Raw genomic sequence first — 27295 nt, 5'->3', positions numbered from 1 at the left:
CCAAATTAACAGCATTTATTTGAAATAGTAAACTTTTGTAAGATTATAAATTTCTTTACTGTCACTTTTGATCAGTGACCAATCAAGTCTTAAAAAAAGAGTGGTACTGTAGCTTATATGCATTTTTTTCAAAATCTTAAAAATCTTTTTCCCAATAAAACACAACAGTTCCCTAAAGCACCAATTTTCTTCATTTTAACCATCCATTCCTCTTTTTCCTGTTTGCCAAGTTCTGTACACTTGCTGTACCCAAAACATAGTTCACCACACCAATGCTGTCTTGAAGCTCTGTATTTCATTCCCCCTATAAAAGAAGAGAAGAGATAGATAAATAAAGATGAGCGCAGCAGAGACGTAATAGCTATAATGTGTTTAATGGAGCGGCTCATGAGGAAGTGATCCACACGGCCCTCAGAGATATCAGCCCCTTATGAACGTGTGAGGTGCATATAGCAGTGCATGCACTGTTATATTTGTCTGTAAACCGCACACACTTATGCATGGCCCTAATTATTGATGACGTCGGTCAGACACTACTCAAAGGAGCTTTTTTTCTGGTCTCAGATGTCAAACATATTTGGAGCCAGATTGAATCACACAACCGTCGATAAAACCCATCTAGCCATTCAACTGTTGAGCTCCGGTGCGCTGCTGTTACATGCGAGGAACAAATTCACTGACACTCTTCAGTGATCACTCCACTGACGCCTGGCGAGTCGCAAGCATCCCTCCTGCTGTCAGAATCGATTGATGAGAAATCAATGCGTGCATGAACAAGTCACTACACGCTTTTCTGACTGTTGGTGTCCATCTCATCTCAGAGGAGACTTGATCAATGCTCTGAATCTGTAAGCATGTGTCACACACGTGTTCACCAATCAGAGCACAAACTGAAAAAAAATCAAGCTTGCGTGAAACATCGACATGGCCCGAGGCTAAAGAGCATCTAAGAGTCATTCAGAGCAAATGAAGACTTCAAAGATAAACACAGCTTCACCTGAAGGCACTGTACAGATGTTGCAAAGAGACTTCAGTTCTCAAATTCTCTTCAAGTGATTCTGGGTGAGATTTATTGACTTGACATGAATGAGGTACAATTAATATCATCACTAAGTTCTCAGAACAACATCAATAAATCTCCTAGAAAACAGTAGGGTAAGATATCTTATTTGAAAGAATCCTGTTAAACTCGCTAAGGCTGCAATTTTTGGATTACAAAATACAGCAAAAACAGTAATATTGTAAAAATATTATTACTGTTTAAAATAATGGTTTTCTATTTGAATATATTTTAAAATGTAATTAAATGTAAATGTAATTTATGCATAAGGAAAGATAGACTGTATATCGAGGAGCCCATGAAGAGCAATAATCTAATCACATAGAAATAACAAAAAAATCGGTTTCCACAGAAATATGAAGCAGCACAACTGTTCTCAACATTGATGATGATAATAATAATAATGTTATTGAGCAGGAAATCAGCATATTAGATTGATTTCTGACTGATCACGTTACATTGAAGACTGGAATAATGAAACTAGAAATTCAGCTTTGTATCACAGGGATAATTACATTTTAAAATATATTCAAATAGAAAACAGTTATTTTAATATGTAATATTATTTCACAACATCATTGTATTTTTATTCACATAAATGCAGCCATGGTTTGAAAAGCATCCCAAAATGACCCAGTGAGTGGCAGTGCATTTTCACCGCCCTCCAGGAGTCCACAGACCCCAGGGTGAAAGAGAGGAAACACCTTAGTGATTGACTTGAATCTGGCATTTGATAGTAACACAACAGTGCATTCATCAAACGAGCCATGGGCTTCCCTACAGCGAGACGCTTCATTCAGTCTGACACAGGTTTGACACCTTACCAACATAAAAACCAACAGCATAAACAGCCAAAGGGGAAAAGTCATGAAACACTGACAAAAAAAACAAAACAAATGAAGCCAGACAGGAAATAAGCCAAAAGACAACGACGGGTCATTGTAATGTATCTTCAGGAACATACATTCACAGAGAAGTCCGTGGGTTTTGATATGAGTGTTTGGTGCATGTCTTCTCCATGTGCCTAAAAAGGGCTCTAATGGGATCTCTAAATATAGATCCTTCATGATATTCAGGTTTGATTCTGGCTGTAGCCTCTTCGCCCTCTGGCACTTCATCTGCCTGAGCATCTCTCTTTCTGATGAAGCAGAAGACTTATGAATGCTGGATGTTCCTAGAGATCCAGGATCCTTTCTCCAGTCACTGTCATCATTGAACTTTGGCAAACGTGAGCTTAAAAACTTCACTGTAACGTATTTCAGAATTATGTTTTGTTTCTTCCTTTAGGTTAACACTGTAGTTGTTTAATAGAATGTCTTCAAAGCACTAAATATGCTGTAATTCTGATGGATTTTTATTAAAGAGAAGCTCACAATTAATACCACACCTCTCATCAAAAATCTGTAGTTTACTTACATAGTTAAAGAAATCTTTGTAATCAATAAGTTTAAAGCAAGAGCTTTTTTTTTGCTGTTGTCCTTTTTTTTCCTTTGTTCTTGAAAGTCTCAGGGACTATTTTTCGGCTTCACATCGGATGGTTCTTGGCCACCAAGTCATGCATTTAAATCCAAGTAGATTATACCTTATAGACTAGTTTGAAAAACATTTTTTACATTGAATACATGCCAACATATGTATGTATGAATATATTTTGTTCAAGTAAATTTGTCTTGTTTTGATATTTTTACTAAAATAAGCCAAAAATACTACTTGATTTGTGAACTTTTTTTATTAGAAACATCTAAACCTGAGCTAGAAATAAATGTGATCATCCTATAAAATGCTCAGTAATATTCAGTTTTATCTATTTATTGTTGACATTTAAGGCAAGAAGAGTCCTGCCTTCTGATAATGTCTCTACAGTATTTTCACAAATATTACAAGGGGACTGGAAAAACTGATGTAAGTTCTGATAGTGGGGGATATGAGCTGCTTTGGAGTGATTTTATCTCTGCGCTTTGTATTTTTTGGAGACCTGTTCCTTGCCAGGATGACGTTGTTGTTACGCACAACTCCATGTCATCATAATGCAAGTCCTGCAGAGCCTTCACTTGTGTGTATGCACACACACACACACACACACACACACACACACACACACACTTATCCTGAAGCATGATATGCTTGGCTCCAGGAAAGAGCAGAATAAACATTCTCTCTCTAGACACACATACTAACATCTTACACCAGCAAATCCATTCACACTCTTCCTCGCAAACACACACACACACACACACACACACACACACACACACACAGGCTAATCCACAGCAAAACGGTACAACAGCTCCGATGCGCTGAGCTCATCAGAAAGGGCATTTGCATTTTGAATCGGAGAGCACAACGGGAATCTTTCGTCGTTTATGACACTACAATAAGCAGCAATTCCATGCACAAACAAGCGCTGATTGAATTCTTGGTGCGCGGAATAAAAGAACGAGGCGGATCCTATCAGATCAGAAAGATAAATCTCTGTGGCTGTTTATCCCTGCGGCTTCCGATTTATGATTCCTTTTTATAATTGTTTATTTGATAGCACAAGCTGACAGTGAACGTTTCTTGAAGAAAAAAAAACAACATAAAAATGATTATCCATTGCTGAAATTTATAGAGAAATAAACAGATGGGTGATAGTTGAGCTAGTATTTAGAGATCAGAAGCCACACAAAAACTTAAAGTTTCATCCTGGATGCAAGTATTGACCTTTTGACCTTTAACTCACACAAATCTTTAAATTCTCTAGTTTTAAAATGGGATTACATTAGTTTCTGTAGCAATAGCAACATGCTATTGTGTCTATTCTCTCTCGTTACATGGTTGCAATATTTTGTATCGACTATTAAGGTACATTCACTTTCACAATTGTTTGTTGAATTTTCATGCGTGTACATTACACTGATTTTTCATGGAGGTTCAAGAAATTGAATATCACAATAGAGAAGAGAAGACAATCACAATTTATGTTTCATGCCAAATTTAAACTTGTAAAGCTGACATATGAAATAATAGCCAGATATTTGTTTTTTATTTTTACTTTATCAAATATAAAAGTCTGTTATGGTTGAGAATCATATATAGTATGATATATAGTATTATATATATATATATATATATATATATATATATATATATATATATATATATATATATATATATATATATATATATATATATATATATATATATATATATATATATATATATATGGAGGACAAAACACCTCAGTTTGATTTAAAATATATGATATTCATGATATTTATATGTATCACAAAAAGTAAGATGAAATTCCGATAGCTTGTAATGTAAATCAATGAGATATAACATATAATATAATATAATATAATATATAATAGAATACTTACATAAAATCATGTGAATATCAGTTGTCACTCTGTCTCCCAATAATAAGTTCTAATATAAAGATGAGTTTTAAATACTTAGTTTTATAATCAAAGCTCTGTAGCTTTTATTGTTGTTTTTTATTGTTTTTAGCTTGTTGTGTTCCTCAACTGTAAGTCACTTTGGATAAAAGTTTCTGATGAACGAATACATTTAAATGAAAATGTAGCAATCATGCAACAGAAGATAATTATTGATAATTACTAATGATAATTTAGAGGCTTTACAAGTGTGCATATCAAACATAATACAGTAGCCTTTACAGGGTTAGATCAGCAGCCTAACCCTAAGTATAAGCAGTTGTTATGATGCTTGGTTTAACAAATACTGCTAATTACATGTATCTGCTCATAGCTAATGCTGTGCTCCAAGCAATGTTAATCAACGTGGAAATATTGCATAACTCAAGCAAGCCGGACGGTACTATAATGCGTTGTTTACGGGAAGGGTTTAGTCGTGGGTCATGACACTAACACGTGTGTTATTAATGTCAGCTGTCAGTGTGTGCACTGAATGAGTGAGTGTGTGTGTGTGTGTGTGTGTGTGTGTGTGTGTGTGTGTGTGTGTGTGTGTGCCACTCAGATGACAAGTTCTTAACCTGTCAACTTAATGAAGTCACAACTGTAGTGTAGTAATTAAATTAAAAAACTTCACTCCTGTGATAAGCATCCTGCTCTCATAAATTATTATGTTTCTAGTGTTTGTGTAAAGTTCACAGTTTTGTTTAACACCTATGGAAGCACATCAATAATGTGTTTCAAGCCTTCCGTTAAAACTTCTTATGCAAATGCCAGTTAGCAGCATTACCATGCAAGCGGTGTGAAGGAAAGCAAGGTGGCGTATATCTCTTGACTTCTTATTTCTGTCTATTATGGCCCTCTAAGCTTCCTTCACATTAAACGCACCTGGGTCTCATCCTCTTCACCTTGCAGCCTGACACAGGTGTTAGAAAAAACACGTTTTTAATTTGATTTAGTCTCATATCCTGAATGAGGGACGTCACAGACGGTTTGGCTTCCAAACTCAGAACTTTTCAGACTTTCATGATTTATTAAACATCTCTTTGAAACGATGGATGGAGTGTAATTTCACTTGGCTGTACTGCCCTCTGCTGCCCAAAATCTAATTGTCATAAAGGTGATGCTTTATTAAACACCGAATGTCAGTTTAAAGGGGGCTACATTAAAAATTAGAACATTTATGTATATTTTATTTTATTTTTGAGGACGTCAGTCCTCCATTATTTAGGTTTCACGCGAATATTCTTTGATGCACTTTGCAACACTGAGAAAATGTTGAAAAAGATCTTTATAAATTAGTTGTATTTTTATATACACACAGTGCCTGCAAAGATACATGGACCCAAATGTATCCATGGTTTCTAAACATTATGAAACATATTACATAATACTGTATATGTATAAGGTTTATTTTTATATATATATATATATATATATATATATATATATATATATATATATATATATATATAAATAATGGGCAATTACTAGTGTTGCCAGTTTTTAAATGTTTTTTTTTAAACCAAACCAATTTGAGTACACACACACACAAACACACACATAAATAAAAATCATCTACAGCCAACTAACCAAATAAATGTATATATTTTTTTATTTCTCTTTATATTTCTTTCCTTTGCATGATGTCACTTCGAGGAAAAGCACTGATGAGTTCTACACCGGGGGCGCTGTGGAATCATAGAAAAGCCGGAAGTTACGCAGAAGTAAGTAAGCCATGACATCACAAAGTGAAAGTATGGCAGCGTCTGTTGAAGTGGAATTAAAGTTCATCACGTTTGCTCCCTGTAACGCACTTTACGCTCAAACAAACTTCTACACGAATATGTGTCCAGTGCACGGTGGTCATATGATGTTTATCTTTGATTTGCAGATTGACGCGCGCGCAGGGAATCTGGGAACGCGCAGGGAAAACGGGTGATTTAAATACGGGTGAGGATAATGTGGCATAGAACTCAAAACACAGCTTATGTATTGCTTAATGTTTTCTTATATCCTATATGATATTAAATGAGTTAAGACCTTTAGATGATTGTTATTCTCAGAGTATTGCATCGTTTTCAGTTCTGCTTACTTATTTGCATGCTATTTATTTATTAACCAATCCTTAACTGATTAGTTGGTCTAGTTAAATTTTTTAAATTAAATTAACTAGTTAAAGTTATTTGATGCCAAGAACTACCAAAAACACAATTATGAGAGCTTGGAACTCACTCCTTCAAATATATTCGCAGCTGTTTTGTATGTATTATAAATGATTTTTTCCTTCCATAAATAAAAGTGACACAAATGAGATAATTGTTGACATAGAAATTGGAACTGATTTTTTTTGTTACTTTTTTTTATTATTCATATAATTTTATCATTTCTGTATTTTAAAATGTATTGATGTGTTTTGAACTCTTTCAGTTCTTCAGATTTTAATCAAAATTATGTGACATTTTTATACTTTTTTTTTCATGCAGAAAACTATACTTTCTTATTCTAATCTACGTATTAGGTAGAACATCTTCAGCAATGGCTGCGGAAGGAAGCCCAGACCCTGAACCCAGTGATCCAGGTTTGGAAGCAGAGCTTGTGTCTCTGAGATCACAGGAAGAGGCGCTGCGACAGGAGCTGAAGACATGTCAGGATGAACTTCAGAAGTTACAGAAGCAGCTCAGCCAGAGCGAACGACTCCAGAAGACGACAGAAAGCTACAATGAAGACCTCAGACAGCAGGTGAGCCAGGTGCTCGTGGAGATGGGGAAAGTTGATGGTTTAAGGAACATTTTGAGGCTCCCAGAACTTGACCAAATAAAAGACAACAAACGTGTTCCTCACAAGATTGTTGATTACATTGTGTCTGTGTTGCTGTTTAGGTTGATAAACTGAGCACAGAAATCCATGAGCGAAAAAAGAGAGGGAGGGAGAAAATGGATGCTGAGACTCAGACGGAGGAGTATACATGGACGGAGACAGGTTGTTTTTCATCTTTCATTTTCTTTGTTAATATTCCTGTCATCTGCAGCATTGATGTGTTGATTGAAAGTTATTTTCTATCTGAAACAGATTATTATAATTATTACTATGGCGGGTATTACCAGTCAGGAACAGAGACGACAGCAGAAGCACAGGAGAATGTCTTCATGGAAAGTCAAGGATATTGTGAACCCACCGAGGAGCATCATGTAACAGCTGAGACGGCTCCAGCCAATCCTGAGCCACCAAATAAATCAAATGATTTTCCACAGACAGAGGTATAAGAAGTGTTACTTAAGTGTGGTTTATTTCTAAGAATAGATCAACCCAACTTATAGACAAAACTATCTATATTATGGCTAAAATGATAAAAAAACACATCACAAAGAAATAAAAAATGGCCAACAAGTAGCCAAAACTATTAAATCGTATAGTCAAAACAATACAGTGAATAGTCAAAACAATGTATATTATGGCTAAAATTATAAAACATATCACAAAGAAATTAGAATATGGCCAAAAATATATACAAAACTTTTAAAATATAGCCAAAACAATTCAAAGTGTAGTCAAAACAAACGTTATTATGGCTAATTGTTAAAACATATCACAAAGAAATTAAAATATGGACAGAACCTTGACAAAACAGCCTGAAATATGGCCAAAATAATCCAGCGCAGTGAAAATTATAACTCAAGCATTTTAAATCAAGGCCAAATAAATATTCAAATGTATAGAATAAGGATAATATAAACAAAACAATGTTTAAAATATGGACAACATAATCCTATAGATTTTGGCATAAATGTAGCAAAGAAAGAAAAAAGATAAAATAATAGTAGAAATAAAAAGGCAGCAGCTATTTACACCAAGTTAAAATTGCCATAGATTCTATTTACACTGTTAAAATTTTATTTATTTATTTATTATTTATTTATATAAAATATACTTATTGCGAAAAGTGGCAATTATCTGCACCTCGGTATTGTAGTACATTGTAAAACAGTATGCAATATTAACTTATTGAGTGTAGTTTTTTTATTTTAATTCAAATTAATAAATGCAGGCTATTTTAATGGGACAATAAATCCCTCCCTAACTCTACCCGATACTTTATTTTCAACTCTTTGATCATATTCTTAATTTTCATTGAAAATAAATGCTTTTCTAATGTGTTTTGAAATTTGAAAATGGCGAAAAAAAAAGTTAGCCAAAAGGCGTATTCGAACCCAGGTTGATCGTGGTAAAATAATCATGTCACACATTTTACCATCTGCGCCACTGGAGCTAACGACTATTGGCTGTCTTTTGTAGTGTTGACTAGCTGAATCACAGGTTGGTGGGTGGAGTCAGTGTAAATAGCTACAGCTAACAAGACACGCAATTTGCACTTAGTGTAAATAGACACTCCGTAATAAAAAAAACCTAAATAATTTAGTCAAAATAATTTTATATATAACATGGCCACAATAACCAAAGCAGATACTAAAAATAGTCTAAAGTGTCATTTGAACAATTCAACATAATCACCAAAACAATATAAAATACAGCAAAATTATCAAATATTCAATTGAAACAAATATAGCAGTATGCAGCCAGTAAAGTAATAATTATTAGCCAGTTTCTTGACTATGCAAACATGTTCTCAGGATGCCTCTGGAGAAGGTGGCTCTATAGCAGACATGCTGAGAGCAACAGCAGAGGAAGCGTTGAACCAGACCAACTTTGTGTTTGATGAAAGTTCCGGCATGTACTACGACCACAGCACTGGATTCTACTACGACTCTGTAAGATGTTCTTCTCTTGGAATGCTTGACTGCTCTTTGTGTAATCTTAATCGCCTGTGTTAATGTGTTTTTTCCTCTTCCCTCAGTCCACTCAGCTGTACTATGATGCTAACACAGGCATGTACTATTACTACGACCCAGACAGCGGAAAATACCAATTCCACTCTAGGATAGAGGTGTCTACAGCACACCCCGAAGTGGAGCAGACGCCACAGAGGAAGACCAAAGATTGGAAAAACAGGAAGTCGGTGAAGAACACAGATAAAGCTTCCTGTCCCAATGGAGGGGTGAGATGCACACGGACACACATTGTTTTGTTGGTCTCCCTCAACATGAAGTTTAAATTGTCTATCACCATCTTGAGTCTGAGTTTTCAGTATTTTTTTCAATCCAAAACAACTTTCTGGCTTATGGTTCTTGCTATCGTTGAATTGAGTTTTGGTTCATGAGGGTCTGTAGAACAGTCCAGGGTCTAAGAAAGGGGTCCATTGAGCAGAAATTTAATGCCTGGTGGAGCTGATCGTATGCTCGTCCTTTCACTGTAGGTTCAGGATTTGACTTACTCATTGGCTCAATTGACAATAGACCATTTGAGGTGGGTTGGAGTGAGAGATATAGTCTTTAATAGCTTTAAAGTTATGTAGAGATTTAGTATTTTTGCCCCAAATAGTCATAAGGAGCTTAAGTCATTCAGTGATTTTTAGGCTACGTCCACAACATTAAACCACAAAACGATGTAGTATACATGCCAGCTCATCATGTGGTGGTGTAATTCTGCATTAAAAACGGAGAAGATGACTTGGACTATGGACATAAACTTTTAGGTATACAAATGAACATGGAACAATACATTTATTAATCGGTGTCTTGTCGTTGTCATGTTTGTTCATGTTTTTGTTGCTGTTACGTGACGTAGCGGTGTCTGACTAGGCGCAAGACGCAGGCCAATGACGTCATCGTTTCAGAAAATATACGGATTCCCTGTCCACACAAAAACACTAGCTGGTGTTTCAAATTTACCCACTCTGGGACCCGGTTTCACAAATTATAGTTTTACTCTCCCAAAACGCTGGATCTTTGTGGACGAAACGCCAATATGATACAGAATTTATGCATATTCGGGCGAAATGCGTCTCTCTGTGTGGACGGGGCCTTCATTTTGATGTTTTTATTCACTACTAAATGCACTACTATTTGGGATCAGTACATTAATGTTTTTGTTTTATTTTTTAGATACATTTTTAAAATAAAATATTTAAATAATGCTAATTATTCAGTATGGAAACATTAAATTGATTAAAAGTGCGGTGCAACTGTTTGCAACATTGATAATAATAGCATATTAAAACCAGCAAATCAGCATATTAGAATGATTTCTGAAAGATTATGTGACTAAAGACTGGTATAGTAATGCTGAAAATGTTTGTGTTTTGCATTACGGGAATAAATTACATTTATAAAAAATATTAAAATCAAAACTGATAAAAAAAACTGATTTGTCATTTAAAACTGTAAAAATATTTCAAAATATAGTTTTTTGTGTGTGTGTTTCATGAAATAAACGTAGCTTTGTTGAGCATAAACAATAAAATAATAATATATATATATTTTTTTTTTTGTAGTTTGCAACCTTTTGAATTTTCTTCCTTTTAGATTTTATCTTAAACCTGGATTATTGTATTTGATTTAACATTTATTGATGGTGTTTTGATTGGGGCATCATGCAGTGTCAGCTTGTTTTGCATTACATTTTCTTGAACTAACTCAAAACTGCGACTCAAGTGGACCTTGAAAGCAAATCCAAATCTTACATTTTCACCTCAAACCAGTGTGGAGAAACTTTTGGCGACATCCTGATTGGCTGAGTGTTTGCTCACATACAGGACCATAAAGAGGCGGGGCCTGAGATTGTCAGACAGTCTGAAAACCACCACCGAGGCAAGAAGGATGATTCATCATCACTTAAAGGACATAAATCTCGGTCCCAAAGCCCGCAGCGACCCAGCAGCAAAGAGAAATCCAGGCAGACCAAGAGCCGAGACAGAAGCAGAGATCGCTCCACGAACAGAAAGAAAACCCGGAGGCGGAGCAAATCACATTCTGATGACTCGCACAGCAAGAGTCGGAGAGAAAACGGGTCAAATTCTGATGACACCCACAGAAGAAAGAGAAAGAAGAAGAGGAAAGAGAGAAAGAAATCGTGTTCTGAGACCCGCAGAGAAAGGAAGTCACGCTCTGATAACGTGAGCGGTGAGAGTGAGCCGGAGGAGGGTGAGATCACAGAATCAGATGGAGAGAAAAAACTTTCTCCAGCATCATCATCATCCTCGTCTGCATCTCCTCTCCAACCAGAACATGACAGTCCTGAAAGCGAAATGGAAACGCAGATGCAGGAAGGTGAGGAGGGAGGCAAACATCGCACCCCCTGGTGGCTGTTTGGTAGATGCACAGTTATTTTGAATGTGCATCATGCCATATTTTGCACTACTGTAACATTTTATTTTTGTCTATTCGTTATGTGTGTGATTTCTATATCTCAGAAGCCTGGCCGCCGTGTGTCCGGGTAACTGTGGTTCGCTCTCCTGTGCTGCAGACGGGAACGCTCTTCATCCTCACGGCGGATACAGTCGCCACAATCGGCCGGTCTGTACAGTTGTGTGTGTAGTTCTGCTCATCAGTTGCATTGACAAGTTAACATGTTTGAGTGTTTCTGTTTGCAGAGAGAAAGACATGAATCATGCCATCAGAATCCCCGAGATGGGAGTCAGTAAGGTAAAACAAACTCAAATCAAACTATACACACATTCTGGACCAAAAGCACTTTCTAAATTGCTCATCTAAATTGCTGCGATTGATGCATTTTTATGTTTTGCAATAATGTCTTGTAATAATGATCATACACTGAAACATACTTCTAAATCCCTTGTTTATTTTAAAGAAGTATCTTAAAACTTAATTTACAACTCATTTTACTTCTGTAATCTGACGTAAACTACAATTCAAAAGTTTGGGGGTCGCAAAGATTTTTTCATTTTTTATTTTCTCTTTTATTGTCTCTTTTGCTTGCCACGACTGCAGTTTAATACAGTAAATAAACAGTTGTTGTGAAAATAATATTGTGAAAAATTATTACAGTTTTAAATAACCATTTTATATTTTACATTTCTTTTTAAATGTGATTTGAATGCTGATCATTACTCCAGTCTTCAGTGTCATATGATCCTTTAGAAATCATTCTAATATACTGATTAACTGCTCAAGAAACATTTTTGTCAATGTAGTATTTTTGTGGGAACCATTTCTTTTTCATTTTTTTAAATGAATGTTTCAGGCTCATTTTTAGGATTCTAATAATAGAAAGTTAAACACAATTTATTTGAAATAGAAACCTAAATGTCGTCACTGTTACTTTTAGTCAGCACAATGCATCCTTGCTGAATAAAAGTATCAATATCTTTAAGAACAAAATGACTGACCCCAAACATTTGAACGGAAGTTCATTTCTAAAGAAAATAGTATAATAATAACACCAGGAATGTGTTTTAAATTATTAAACACTATTTATATGATTGCATTTTGACAGCGTTTTCACTCCTTGTTGATGGTTTTTTTCTCTTTATCTCTGTAGTCCCATGCAGAAGTTTATTTTGACCAGGAGCAGCAGTGCTATATGCTGATAGATCAGGGAAGTCAGAACGGCACCGTCCTCAACGGCAACAGAATACTGCAGGTAACACAAACACCGCTGTTTTGTCCCAACATACACACACCGCAATATGAGGACATTTATCAGAATGTAAACATGTTTTCTGTGTCACTGCAGCCCAAAGTTCGCTGTGACCCCTGCCCTCTGACCCACGGAGATGAAGTGAAGATGGGAGAAACGGTTTTGTCTTTCCACATCCACATGGGAACAGCCACATGTGACGGCTGTGAACCAGGACAGATCATTGCACACCTGAGCCGCCATAAGAAAGACGACACCTCCGGTATGTATATACACGCGCACATGTTGATGACATCAAATTAGCATCTTTGCATGCTTCTGCTCATATTAATTAATGTCTAATACTTTACGTTTAACCATATTTTTGCAATGCATGCATATATATGTATGTTTCAGGGACTGTTCTCAGTAAAGAGGACAAAGAGCTTCAACGACAGAAAGAACTGAAGATGATGAAGGTTAAATATGGTCTTAAAGTAGGTTTTTATGTACTGTACTAGCTCTTTTGGTGGTAAAACATGTTTTATAGCACATAAAATCAGGTCTGTTTGTGTTGGCTTTGTAATGGTGTGTGGTCAGTGCTGCCCTCCTATGGTAAGCATGTAGGGAGTCACTCTATTCCTAGGTGATGAAAGCTACAACGGGTATAATATTTGACCACTAAAACAATGCTAAGACAAGCATAGCTGTTATTATGTGCATGCATTTTATTCTAAGGTTTGTTAACTAGTCTTAAGCTTAATTTGTCTTGAGCTACACAGTGGTTCTCATCCTTTGAATTCAACCAATGCTATTTTAATATCATCTATACTACTATGGTTTTTGTTAGTATTTTGAATTAGATTTTATTTTGCTTAATTTTAAAGGTTTAGTAATATTTTGATTTTATTTATTTCGATATTTTTTTTTAAGGTTACTTTTTAATAATTCACTTTTTAATTGTATTTCAATTAAGGTTTATTTCTAGTAGCCTAATTACCGTTTGTCCAACATAATATTTGGAAGCAAGAAATAATACTTTTATCCAGCAAGAAATATGATTCAATTTCTTTATTTTTTTTTAATGTTTAAATTTACACTAGAGTGATTATTTTCATTAACTAAAATGTTAAAAACATTATTTGAAAAAAAAAAAACCATTAAATTATATAAAATGGAAAAAATATAATTTTTATTTTAAGTACTAAAATAACTAAAACTAAATGGGCTAAAAATTAATAACCATTTAGTGATGACAAAGGCTTACCAGAACTTTAACCATAATTAAATTAAAATAAAAAGTATATAATGTAAGTATATAAAAAAATATAGTATTCTTATTCTAAATATAACCAAAATCTTTAATAGTATAACTAAAATGATAATTTAATAATTTAAATGCTTACAAATGTCCTTCCAAGGGGGTCATCCTGTGACTTTTTGGACGGACTCTTCTTACAAAGAAGAGAAATCAACTACCTTAAAAACCACCCAGTAAACCGTCTACTAATGCTATGCTATCTCCCTGAACACCCTTGCTTCATAGCCAGTTCTAAAGTGTTTTTGTTGTATTGTGGCTTGGTAAAAAGTAGTTGTTGTTGATGTATTATATATTTTATAAGCATAATTCAGAAAATCTACTTGATTTAGTTGTTTAAAGACGTTTGTATTTTCAGCACTACTAGTTGTGTCTTAAACTTTTCACTACACTTTCCTTAAAGACTTGCATGTACATGTGTTTATGTTTCAGAGCAGTGATTATGAGGAGCAGAAGGCCCTGAAGAAAAGCAGATATAAAGATAGAGCAGAAAACCGCCGGCAGACAGTCGGGAGCGAGGGAACGTTTCAGCGAAACGATGCTCCTGCTTCTGTTCATGTGTACGTAACCTATTCGGTCAAACATTTACCCCTGTAAAGCAGATCTGCACTACAGTAGACATCTTGCGCAAGAGTATGAAGTCTTATCTGGGTTAAAACATGCTTGTGCTTTTTCTCCTTGTGTGTGTTTAGTGAAATCGGAGATGAAAATAAGGGTAGAAAGATGCTGGAGAAGATGGGCTGGAAACGAGGAGAAGGACTTGGCAAGGATGGAGCTGGAATGAAGGATCCGGTAATACTGATTTCTCCTTGTTTTGTTTACGCAGTGTCATGTGTCATGCTAGTGCGTGAGATTTACACTCGCTTCCCTTTGTGTGTGTGTGTGTGTGTGTGTGTGCTGTAGATTCAGCTGCATGTGCGCAAGACTCAGTCCGGTCTTGGTTCTGGAGCTGCCGTGTCGGTAGAGGATGCTTCACTCACAAAAACCAAAAACCAGCAGAACTGGCAACGAGCGCGGGAACGCTTCTCTGATGCTTGCCAGGCTGACTCCGCCTGAACTTTGTTTACAGTGAAATTCAAAAACAGAATATCTTTGACAAATAAACAGTAAAAAAAACAGTACATGCATTCCCGTTTCTACATTTATATTAGATTTGCATCATAAAATTAAACTGTTAAGTCCATACTGCATAAGAATTTGTACAAAAGGTTCCATCCAACAATACAGTACCTATAAATGCATATGTTTTTACAGTCTATGGTGTAATCACAACATACAGTCTATGATCACAACAACAACGTTTATCAGGCATCTACATTGCCAGCTGAGGAGATTACGAAAATAAAACAAGTGTTTTTTACTTTTTGTTTTGGTGGGGGGGGGGTGGGGGTTGTAACTGAAAATTGAAATGTGGAGTTATCTGCTTATGCCAAAAAAACTAATGTTGGAGTTAAACTATATAAACATACTTTCAACTGACTTAAATATTGTAAGTTCCTTGTATTTGTTTAAGTTATTATTATTACTTAATCAAAACAACCCTTTTTTTTAAGAAAAAGATTTCTAAAAACTAATAATACAAAAATGTATTTAAATTAAAAAAGATTTTTGCAAGTAAACAAAAATATACACACACACACACAAATATATATAAAATATGGTAATTGTTATTTGCAGTGGTGTAGCGCATTAGATGATCCTGTTCAGACGCTAATAATAATATTTTTATTATTATTATCATTCCCATTACTTTAGTTTAACAATAGGCCTATGTAATTAGGCTATTTAAAATGTTATAATGTGTTATAATTTCCGTCGGGAATATATATAATGAGAAATGTAATAGAAAATAGCTCGTATAATAATTATTTTTGTCAAAATTAATAAGTAATCTTCATGCAAAGTGATTAGTATTTTGAGTTGAGATGTCTCTGACACGAGTTCGTGAGATTCCCCTGATTGCGCAGTAGTGCGCGCGGAACCGGCGGCGCTAGGACCGCGCACTTGTCCGTTCTGTTCGTGTGGGTGAAAAAGTTCAACGAAACGTCGCCTACCTAAAACCTCAAAAACTTCCCAGACAGCCTTTTTGTCTGTCAGTGTGATCTGGTGGAGAGAATGCTGACAAAATGTGCTTTCCGCGAGGTTTTAACTCTAAATAGGTGGGATTTCATGTAACGTTACCGAACCTCTGAGGGCAGTTTGGACCGGGGACGGACAGAGATGAGCGCGAGCACACAGCTGCTGTCCAACGGACCGCGGAGAGAGGTGAGATTCACTCTGAACGATTCTAAAGCTTCGGTTCCGACGTTTAAAGGTATTTTTCTAAAACACGGGGTTGTTGTTTTTTTTAATCGAGACATCGAAGGTCGTTTTGTAACTAAGATTAAGTTGAACCAGTGTGACAGTTTTGAAACCGCAACAAGGAATAACGCGACTCCGAGTTCTGTTCATTCTGTTCTACTAGTGAAAGAACGAAGTTTAAATGGTTAAATGTAGATTTTACCTGTTCTGCTGGGGGATAACGTAGGTCCTCCGTTAGTCCGCGCGCTCTTCATGACATCGTATAGTCCGTTTAACTGTTACATTTGTATGGGACAGTGGGTTAAGTTGTGGCACTTTAAGTTGTCTTTTAGGCAAAAAGAACGAAGTAATACAACCAAACGTAGCCTATTTAACCATTTGTGTTACTGAAATAATTAAAATGACTTGACTTGAGAAGGAAGCATCTGTATAGGGCCCTAGTGATATAACTTCAGTGAACATGTCCACTGTTTAGAGTAAGTTGAGTCATTGGGGAATACGCGAGAAATTTGCATTTTGAAATGTGAAAAGAAAAACATCATTTCAATATCTGAACTGTTACACATTGGCAAACCACCTGCATAAAATATGTGCTGTATATTTAGATCTGAATCGTTTTGACATAGAAGTCATTGAGAAATACTTAATAAAAATCTGATTATGTGTGTATGACTATAAACCAATTTAACTGCCATTATGTTTTTAAAAAGCATAAAAGGTATGTTACTTAAACACCGATATAATTTTTTTATGATTGGCCCTTTTTATTATTTGTTGTACACCGTTTCATCGATTAAGGGGTGACACATGAGCGATGAGCGCCAATCTTTATGCACCATTTGTTCTTTAAAGAAGCTGGTTGTGTTCTGTGCTTCCTTGGGGTTTCCTTTGAGTCACTGCTGCCATGATCTGGTCTACACGAATGTTACACTGTAACACTGAGAATTCCTGCTTTCTATGTTACATTGTACATATTGAGCTAGATTTCTGTCATTTCATCTGGGCAGTATTGCAGTCCTCCAGCAGAGGGCGGTCGTGGGTGGGCTTGAGAGCAGAAGATCAGGTCAACAATCAGTGTAACATGCTGGACAGATTAAATCATCTGCAAGAAGAACAAGAGGAAGTTTTATTTCTTTGATGAAGAGGGGATGTTGTAATCTAGAATACACGCTGTGTTGAACTCTACTGGATATTTGAGATTTAGTTGTTTAAAGCAAAGATTATAACAAATGCCACAGTAGATCAAAAAGCTTCCAGCGGAGTGCCTAAATTAAGATGCTTTAGCTTCAAGCCTAAAATCTTATAAGCTATTCCAAAGTATAATATGCACATAAGCTAATTCATGTTTTGTAATTGTGGTACTTTGTAATTTCCATTATGAGTGGCTGATTAAAGAATACTTAACAGTGGCATTGATAGTTCATGCATAATGAATCTGTTATTTACTAACACTGAAGAGGTGTAAAAGTGTAGCATTGCATTCTGGAAAGAAAGTCACTTTTAATTGCTCTCTGCAGCACCAGCTATGATTTTGACAACCTGAAGATTTCCCACTGCTTATATAAATGTTTAACCACTGTCTGTTTTCTTTACTACCTTTGTATCTTTGATTTATACCAGAGATGATTACCATATTTTTATAACATGGCAGTGACATGGTGTGAGATTAACTTTACTGAATACCGTAATATGTATCATGAAGACATAGTAGTACCATGATACTGACAGGGCTTCAATTGCACTTTAACAGCTGGTACTTTGTTATATAAGAGGTGATTGCATCATATAATAATTGTGACTTTTTAATCTCACAATTCCGTTTTTTTCCCCTCACAATTCTGGGTGTGTACATCTCACAGTTCAGACTTTTTTTCTAAGAACTGCAAGATATAAACTCAGAATTGTAATTGTGAGATAAAAAGTCCAAATTGAGCAGAAACAAGCTAAACAAGCTAAAAGTTTAACAAAAATTACATGTTTAGGGCCCTAAGAAAGTTTTATTTTTTCTTCACCATATGTTTTATTGTTACCTAATTCTGTGTTTTAGCATGTGTACTTATTTAAATGCATAAAAACAACTTAATTTGTTAAATTTGTTTCTTAAAATAGCCTTATGAAATGTTTTTTCCCCTCTGAAATTCTGTTGTATTTACATTTTTCTGATTATCAAATGAAGGCATAATAAAACATTAATTTAATTTATATTTTAATTATTGAAAATCAAGCAAACTTTATTTTTTGTTAAACAAAGGGGATTTACTATTAAAAATAAAACATGTGAGAAATGTTGTGTGATTATTCCTTAAAAAAATTATGTTTGTTTTATTTTAGTAGTAGTAGTAGGCTATGTACATTCTGCTGAACAATAGTAATAGTACAAATGGCAAATACTTGTCATTAAATTAAACCGGACTTTTATTTTGACAGGTTACCGCACCTTTACAGTTCTGTGTATGTGATATGACCTGTTTTTATACAGTGTATGGATATGACGCTAGTTTTACTCAAATTAAACGGTCAGATGCTCATGAAATTACTCTCAGAGCAGTTCTGGAGATGTTCCTCACGTGTTCACTTCCTTATTTAGGGAGACGACAGACACTGAACTCACCGCGAGCATCACGCGCGCTTCCGTGTGTGTAATAAAAGAAGTGGCGATTCTGCGCCATTCATTAACTCACACACGCAGAACCTACAGGATTCATATTTACATATATTAGTCCATATCGCAATATCGCAACCCATAGGTGCAATGACCTACTTTTGATTAATTCATTCAAAATTTGACAAATTCCTTGACATTCCACGTTAAACTGTAAATTCCGCTTTTATGACTGGATTCCGCGATTCCGTCTGTGTTTTTTGCATCGCGGAAATCATAGGGCCCTACATGAAGGTTGGTAGATTTTTTTACTTTAAGTAAATGATCTGTGGAAGGTGTGACTCCATTAGACTGACCAAAAATTATTATTGATCTACAATAACTGTACTGCTTAATTTTCACAGTTGCAGTAGTTTCCTTTTGACTCAAAATTCTACACATGCACCGCATATGATTTGGGTGTGATAAATATATAGCAACATTTAAACCATAGTAAATCACATTCCCCATGAATAAGATTTTCCACTGATTATGTAAATGTTTAACTACTGTGTATTTAGTTTATCAGAATAGTGCATCTGAGATATTATTGGCATTTCCAGGATTCACAATGTCAAACAGACCCACAATGCATTATGGCTATTGAACATTTTGCCTATGCATGTACTGTATGGCATGTGTGCAGAATGACTTGCAATAGTGACGAAGTTGGGCCTGAAACATTTTTCCCACCCATGCAAGAATCTGTTAAGTAAACTCCAGCATAATAAAATGTCAGTGTAGTCCTATATAATCATATCTGGGCTTATCAGTCATTTACAGATGTTTGGAACACTTTACAGCTTGGACCTGTAATATGCAAACATTTGGAAACCCAGATGTACTATCACTGATCCTAAAGTCTTGCACTGTGCATTTTTATGCATTTGGCAGATGCTTTAAATTACTTATTGCATTCATATTTTATTGGTTCAAGCACTCGCTGACAATTCAACTCTGGGCTCTACTGTTGAACCTGCAGAAACACTATGTTTATGAATGTTCTAATGTTCTAAGCATTTTTGATCCATCAAGGTGAAGGTCAATTGCATGGCCTTGTTTTGTTTTATAGTTCATAAACATGCTCACTTGGTTCATTGACAGAAGTTTCTCTAGCATCACTGACAGCTGTAAGAATGTATAACACATATTCTCTTATTTTTGAGTGAATTATATAAGTTAACATTGTGTGAGAAGTACGTGTTCGGGAAGCAATGTTGTATGCTTCATTTGCTTCAAATTACAGGTGTCTGCAAAAAAGGCCTAATATTTTCTAATTGGATTATGCTGAATTTAAAAACATAAATAAAACTTATAAAGCAGTCAAAATTATTGCTTTTAATGACAAAAATAAGTATTTAAAATGCATTTAACTTACAATCTGCAAATATATACTTAACTTTTCAGAAAATCTTTATTTTTCTGTCACTGTTTGCATGTACTGAAACACAGATGTAGCAGAAAACATCTGTGTCATGTTTTTTCTTGTCACTGACCATAATTCTAACCTTAAAAACAGGATTATGAACAAGATAATGTCTTTAAAATCATTCACACATGTGAAAGTGGGCTGAGAATTGAACAAAAAGTTGTAACTCAGAGAAAGATATGCAGCGTGTCTTTGTGGCAGATTTTCAGGTGACTAAAAGACAAGACTTCTTTACCTTACAAATAATCATAAATGCATTATATTTTGTAAGAAAGTGTGACATCCAATGGCAAAACAGTGCTATTTTTGGAATCAGCTCTAAAATCTTTGCAAGAACCAAGCATTGGATTTAATTTCATTAATGCAGGATGTTGTTATAGCTACATTTATGGGTCACCCTGCTGTCCAGATATCAGCATCAGTATTAGTTGTTGAGTCAATCACTTGTCTTGTTTATGCATTTTTGCACACTATTGAATATGAATATAAGTGTCTTTCTCGTTTAAATGCCACACACAGCCAATGATGAATCCACCATTATTCCAGAATGAATTTATAGGCAGAGAGAGAGAGAGAGAGAGAGAGAGAGTGTGTGTGTGTGTGTGTGTGTGTGTGTGTGTGTGTGTGTTCATGGGAAGAGGGAGTCACTGATGTCCGTGTCTGTCACTGATGACGTTCCATGAGTGTAAGTTTGAGGCATATTCTCACAGTCTGATGCTTTGCGTCTGTTATTTAAGAGCTCCGCCGTCGTGATGAACATACAAATGATCAATACCGCGAGAAAATGGATCGCATCGTGCAGCTTGTACCTTTAGTATCATACGCCTAGGTGAAATGAGGGTGTAATTCGTCCAAAATATGACATGGCACAAACTCAGCGGGCTCACGGTTGGACAGCTGAGGTGTCATCGATCTGATCTGATATGATCACTGATAAATAACGCGGCGAGATGGATCTCCTCTCCGTTTCTCCTTGACGCGCACTGGAGGGAGGCAGGCGGAACTGAGCAGCACGACCACCGGCCAATGTACCGGGGGAACGGCGGCGTGACAGCGGCCCGGGAGCGGCGGCGGTGGTCTTGAGATCCGTTCCTCCGGGTTTTACGCAACGAGGCGCGGGGAACGATGGGCTGTGCTCCCAGCATCCACGTCTCGCAGAGCGGGGTGATCTACTGCCGCGACTCGGATGAGTCCAACTCGCCGCACCAAACCACCACCATCTCGCAGGGCACGGCGACCACACTGCACGGCCTCTTAATAAAGACCGACGCGGCGGACACCATCCCCTCCGTGATCGCCTACCAAAGCAGGCACACACGGACCAACTCCCACCGGGAGCGGACAGAGAACAGCGGCGGACACATTTGCACGGAGGCCGAGACTCAGACCAGCAACAACAGCGTCAAGGTATGAGGATTGAATGAATGGCAAGATGGTGGGAATCGGTTTTTTGCTCTTTATCTCACATTATTTCCAGCATCTTTTCATTCATTCAGTGTTTCAGTGCATGTGTGTTGTTGTGAATCATCAGCTGGATGCTTATTGCTGCCATATGCTTATTGTTTACTATTACTGATGTCTGGTTTGACATCTTTAATATGTTATTTTGTCATTCATATGCTAGGTTAAGTGAATGAGTTTTGTTCATTCAGAAAATGTTAAGCATTTATTATTTACATTTACAAAGATGTTTTTAACAGTATAAAACCCAGAGCATTTACATTCACTATTTTAATGGATTCAACATCGAATATGTGTGCAAAATATTGCAATTCCTGTAGCTCAAATAGGAAAGCATGGTGCTAACAAGTACAACATGGGTTCGAGTCCCAGGAAATGTGAGAACTGCTTAAATCTATTCATTGAATGCGATATAAGTTTCTTTGCCATATGTAAATAAAATGTTCTGCTTGGTTTTTAAGTAGTTAGCTAGTCTCTCAACAGCTGCCAGAGCAAATTTTTATGTTTTAGATTTAATAATAGCATCTCTATGATGCGCATAGAGGCACTAAACCCTTCACTGGACAGGTACTCCATATTATGAAATAAATCAAACGTTAAATAAAAGATAAAAAATATGAAAAAAAAATGTTGGGCAAAAATTACCGTAGTAAGTTTCTGGGAGGTGATGTATGAGAACATGTAGTTTGTATGGTCCACATACTTTAGTGCTCAACTGGTGGGTCGCAACCCAAAAATGGGCCTCAGGTTTGTTTTGATACGTTTTATATATGTACACACATTGATGTATTTGGGAGATGTTTTATTCCAAGCTTAGCAGCTTAAATACATTTAAGGTACATTTGATCAACTCATTAATTTTCTGGGAATTGAACCCATGATGTTGGTGTTGCTAGCACCGTACTCTACTGTTTAAGCCAAAGAAAGGCATATGCTCATGGCTAGCAGAGAACCAACAGTGTCATATACAGTATCATAAGGCCTAATAAAAAAATTTGTTTGGTTCCGGTTTCCGACCGACCCTGTCAATTTATGTGCGACCCAAATTTGGGGAGTCGTGGCCTAATGGTTAGAGAGTCGGACTCCCAATCGAAAGGTTGTGAGTTCGAGTCCCGGGCCGGCAGGAATTGTGGGTGGGGGGAGTGCATGTACAGTTCTCTCTCCACCTTCAATACCACGACTTAGGTGCCCTTGAGCAAGGCATCGAACCCCCAACTGCTCCCCGGGCGCCGCAGCATAAATGGCTGCCCACTGCTCCAGGTGTGTGCTCACAGTGTGTGTGTGTGTTCACTGCTCTGTGTGTGTGTGCATTTCGGATGGGTTAAATGCAGAGCACAAATTCTGAGTATGGGTCACCATACTTGGCTGAATGTCACTTCACTTCACTTCACTTCATTTATTTTATGAGACTGGGGAAGAACGGTCTTACAGTTTCCTTTAAATGCTGTTTTACACTTAAGTAATCCGTTAAAAACCATTAAGTATTGCATCAAAACCCTTTAACTGTCAATTCCTAAAGTGAGCTATAACTTAAGGTTTGGAAATCGTAACATTAAGAGAAACACGGGGGGAGGGGGGAGTAAACAATATATCGCGGAACAGAGAGGGCACTGACAACATGCTGACAGACAGGACATTAACATTACCAGCTTACTTTTAATATGAAACAAAGTCTCATTTGGTTATTTCACCTTTCAAATGTGGTCATTTTTTAAAGAAATGTAAACAATAAATACCGTTTTGTGGCTCTTGAATGTGTCGCACATATCGCTGTAAGTTAGATCATCAGTTAAAACTAACTGATCGTCTCTTGCTTCTAGTTAATTTATAGCATCAAAATCAAATAAACCACATAAATGAACATAACAAAGAATGTTGTTTGACTACAAAAAGATGTCTGTACACTCCGTTTTTCAAGTTAAAATCCTCCATGTTAATCTACTATGAGATCGCCTGTCAAACTCCCGCGAAGGCTTTTTGTGTGTGTGTGTGCGTTTTGCGTGTCAATGGCAACAACAGACTTTAAACGGGAATACAGAATCACTGTCGTAAAAGTACCGGTACACACATTTAAAATCAGCGCGTGTGTGTGTGTAAAACTGCCACTGGAGAAAAGAAAATTTTAAAAAAAAATATATATATAAATCCCTACCGACCAATGACCTCAACTGACAACCAACCGGAACCAAACTTTTTTTTTTTTAGGCCTAAGGAGAAAACCCATCCCAATTATTTTTTTTTTACATCAAGGCAGTGCATCCAATCAAACATGCAGCACAAAAAAACTGCGGGTCAAATAGCCAATATTATAATACATGTAATTTCCGCACTGCAAAACTCCCTGTCTGATATCAATGTTTGTATGTAGTAGATTAATTGTAATGCAGGTGGGGGTTGGATAGTGGTCTTTGTGTTAAACAAGTCAAATTAAGTAGGAATTAAATTAGTACTGCTGTCAAATAGCAGGTTGGGTTCACCTAACAGGGCTCATGCTGTCTAATACTAAATCTTTAGCATAATGTTTTGTCTAGTTCAAGTGTCACGTTGGATTTTAAGGAGATTCCTGTTGACATTTTACATAATCAAAATTTTTGTTAAAGATTTTGGTCACCATTGCGTAATTAAAGTCAAATCTAGGTTATGATGCAAAACCAATTGAAAACTACTGCCTTAAACTGTGGGCCCAAAAGGCATTTGGACACTTGGACTGCTCATAAAAAAGTTTTGAGCCACTGTATCTGTTTTGGTGTCTTTTATTAAGTTTTATTAAGTTATTAAAGGTCAAATCTCTGCTATGTGGAAAGGAAAGTGGCATAATAAATATTTTTAATACATTTCCTTTTCTCTTCAGTGACTGTTTAAGTTTCCTCTAACAAAAAAAAAATGAAATAGAAAAATACTTTTTGAACATCACTGTCATGTTCTTCCTGAACCATGATGACTTTTTGTAAGGCTGGACATTTCAGAATGCTTTAGACTGCTTAAATATAGCATTGAGATTTATTGTTGAAAATGTTATGTTATCTTTTTTTGTCTCTTTCTGTAGACGATATCTTTCAGTTACAGTTTGCTTACATTCTGCAGATGATGTTGGAAGGCTGTTGACCTGAACGCAGTAATTCCTGCCATGTTTATAATGGATATCAGCCTTATCTGAGTTGAAGTTTACAGTCAGATCGCGTGTAGAATTCAGATTAGACATTTTCTCACACCGCAAGTGAGCACACTCTCTTAGACCTGTAATAAACACACACTTTTTTGTTAGTTCTGTCTAAGAATGATTACATTTCTCTGTCAGAGAATGATAAAATCTTCTTTGGCCGAATCAAACCGATGGGCCGCTGTACACAATGGAATTTGTGTTACGCAACAAATCAAATACTAATGGCGTATTAAAATCCTACAAGGACCATTTATAGATCTGTGTATGGATTTATATAATGGGGTTTAATAGGCACTTTGTGTGTGTGTATGTTGGTCGTCTGTCAGTTTGAAAGGAGACGTAGTGATTTTGGTACAATCTAACAAGCGTGTGTGTGGTATAGTGAGAAGTTTGCGCCCGAGACTGGCAAGGAACTCAATGATGCCATTGAAGTGTGTGTAACTCCACACAGTTCTCTATCACTCACACGCATTCTTATTGTATTCACAGCAATGGAGTCGATGTCCGTTTTGAATTGACTGTGCATCCAATTTGGTTTTCTTGTGTGTGTTTGTGCATCTCTGTGACTTTGTGAGAGATAGAGGCCTTGTTTTAAAAAAAGACTGATTTTGTGTGTCTTTGTATGCATTTGTGTGTGTTCAGGCCACAGAGTTTGTTTACCCCTCTGGCTGTGAGCTCTGCAGGGTGTGAACTATCACATGCAAAAAGGCTGATGAATCTCAGTCCAGATACACACACATGGTTCGAGCGAGGCACTGTGGGAAGAGGTGCCCTGAGATATGTAGCAGGGCATCAGCGGTCTGGACTGTCATGGGGACACATCACTGTCACAATGTAGCCTAATGTACAGTACAATCTGATTGGCCATAGCTTCCCTCGGGAGGTCAGAATGTTTAGATCAAATCGTGCCTCACTGATTAGTGCTGTCCTGCAGCATCTGTCCCATGAGTTAGCATCATCTAGTTAGCAGATTTCTTTGCGTTTGCTTTCAGGGGACACATTTGTACCAAAAGCACATATCAGTCTGTCTCCTTGATGGTTGCTTTTTATTTACCTCAATGGTAGAGATGCAGTGCCGTTATTCTCCAGCATATTTGTAGATGTTTTTCGTCTCTGTTAGAGAGAAATCCTGTGTATTAGTTCAACCAATTAGTAAGTATAAGTTTTTGGTGTGGTGTTTCATTCTTTTCGAAAGGTACATAAAGGGTTCATATTGGTAGCTTAAAGATACATATTAGTACCTAAACTATAAAGATTATTATCTAAAAATGCAAATTTGAAATGCTTTTAAAAATGTACTACCCCAGTGACAGCTATTTTATTGTACCTTTCTTTCTGAGAGTTTGCTTAGTATGTGAGCAAATCAAAAACTCTGGGTTTTAAAAGCTTTTTTTTTTATTCTTTGGCTTAAAGAAATTAATAATAATAACAACAATTAAATGTATTATAGTATATAAAGCCATATAAATATATAAAACCTTAAGTAAATAAAATAAATGCCTCTCATATGAATTTTTGCAGGATGCATTAAAGTGACAGACCTTTACGTAATGTTCTGTTTAAAAAAATTATAATAATAGTTAAATGTATAACAGTTTCTATTTGTATTTTTTTTAAGAGCGCCAACTGTTTTAATAATATTTTAATAATATTTATACTTAAGCAGCAAATCATATTAACCTAACATATTAGAATGATTCCTGATGGATCATGTGAAACTAAAGATTGGTATAATGATGCTGAAAATTAAGCGTTGCATCACACAAATAATTAATATTTTAAAATATATTCATATAGAAATCAGCTATTTTAAATTGTAAAATATTTTATAATAGTAGGCTACAGTTTTACTGAATTTTTGATCAAATAAATCCAGCCTTGGTGAGCATAAGGTGCTTATTTAAAAAAAAACACATAAAAACATCATACCAGCCCCAACATTTTCAATGGTTATAATGCACATATAAATATTTGTACAGTTCACTAAAAAGTTTCAGTTTGGGGAATTTATATATATAAATATATATATAT

At 36.0% G+C, this 27295-nt stretch overlaps 2 protein-coding genes across 3 annotated transcripts in view; both read left to right on the top strand.

Moving 5' to 3' along the window:
• Window positions 1-6205: 6205 nt before the first annotated feature.
• Window positions 6206-15325, top strand: LOC132116513 (angiogenic factor with G patch and FHA domains 1-like). Its single transcript, XM_059525398.1, has 16 exons — window positions 6206-6284; window positions 6371-6429; window positions 6998-7218; window positions 7359-7458; window positions 7549-7736; window positions 9108-9245; window positions 9332-9532; window positions 11129-11642; window positions 11786-11888; window positions 11966-12017; window positions 12874-12975; window positions 13069-13234; window positions 13369-13448; window positions 14702-14829; window positions 14962-15061; window positions 15173-15325. The coding sequence occupies exons 3-16, from the start codon at window positions 7015-7017 to the stop codon at window positions 15323-15325; spliced, it is 2229 nt and encodes a 742-aa protein (XP_059381381.1). The 5' UTR covers window positions 6206-6284; window positions 6371-6429; window positions 6998-7014.
• A 958-nt stretch (window positions 15326-16283) lies between these two features.
• Window positions 16284-27295, top strand: part of LOC132116983 (high affinity cAMP-specific and IBMX-insensitive 3',5'-cyclic phosphodiesterase 8B-like) — a 63366-nt gene continuing 52354 nt past the window's right edge. Inside the window, exon 1 of one of the 2 annotated variants that reach the window (XM_059525933.1) lies at window positions 16284-16534. In XM_059525933.1, coding sequence (XP_059381916.1) covers window positions 16490-16534 — 45 coding nt within the window. In that variant the 5' untranslated portion in view covers window positions 16284-16489. Of the gene's footprint in view, window positions 16535-21307; window positions 22048-27295 lie in introns of those variants that run through there. The other variant, XM_059525932.1, reaches the window with a different exon arrangement.

The sequence above is a fragment of the Carassius carassius genome, chromosome 36 (genome assembly GCF_963082965.1).
Source record: "Carassius carassius chromosome 36, fCarCar2.1, whole genome shotgun sequence".
NCBI classification, from domain to species: domain Eukaryota; kingdom Metazoa; phylum Chordata; class Actinopteri; order Cypriniformes; family Cyprinidae; genus Carassius; species Carassius carassius.
Note: the sequence above shows the minus strand (reverse complement) of the source record. Positions and strands in the feature narration are given on the sequence as shown.

What these genes read in the sequence shown, in the direction of transcription:
- LOC132116513 (XM_059525398.1), top strand. Translation starts at nt 7,015, where the DNA reads ATGGCTGCGGAAGGAAGCCCAGACCCTGAACCCAGTGATCCAGGTTTG. An exon ending in ATGATTTTCCACAGACAGAG is followed by an intron (nt 7,737 to 9,107) that starts GTATAAGAAGTG and finishes ACATGTTCTCAG; the next exon opens with GATGCCTCTGGAGAAGGTGG. An exon ending in ACGGCAACAGAATACTGCAG is followed by an intron (nt 12,976 to 13,068) that starts GTAACACAAACA and finishes GTGTCACTGCAG; the next exon opens with CCCAAAGTTCGCTGTGACCC.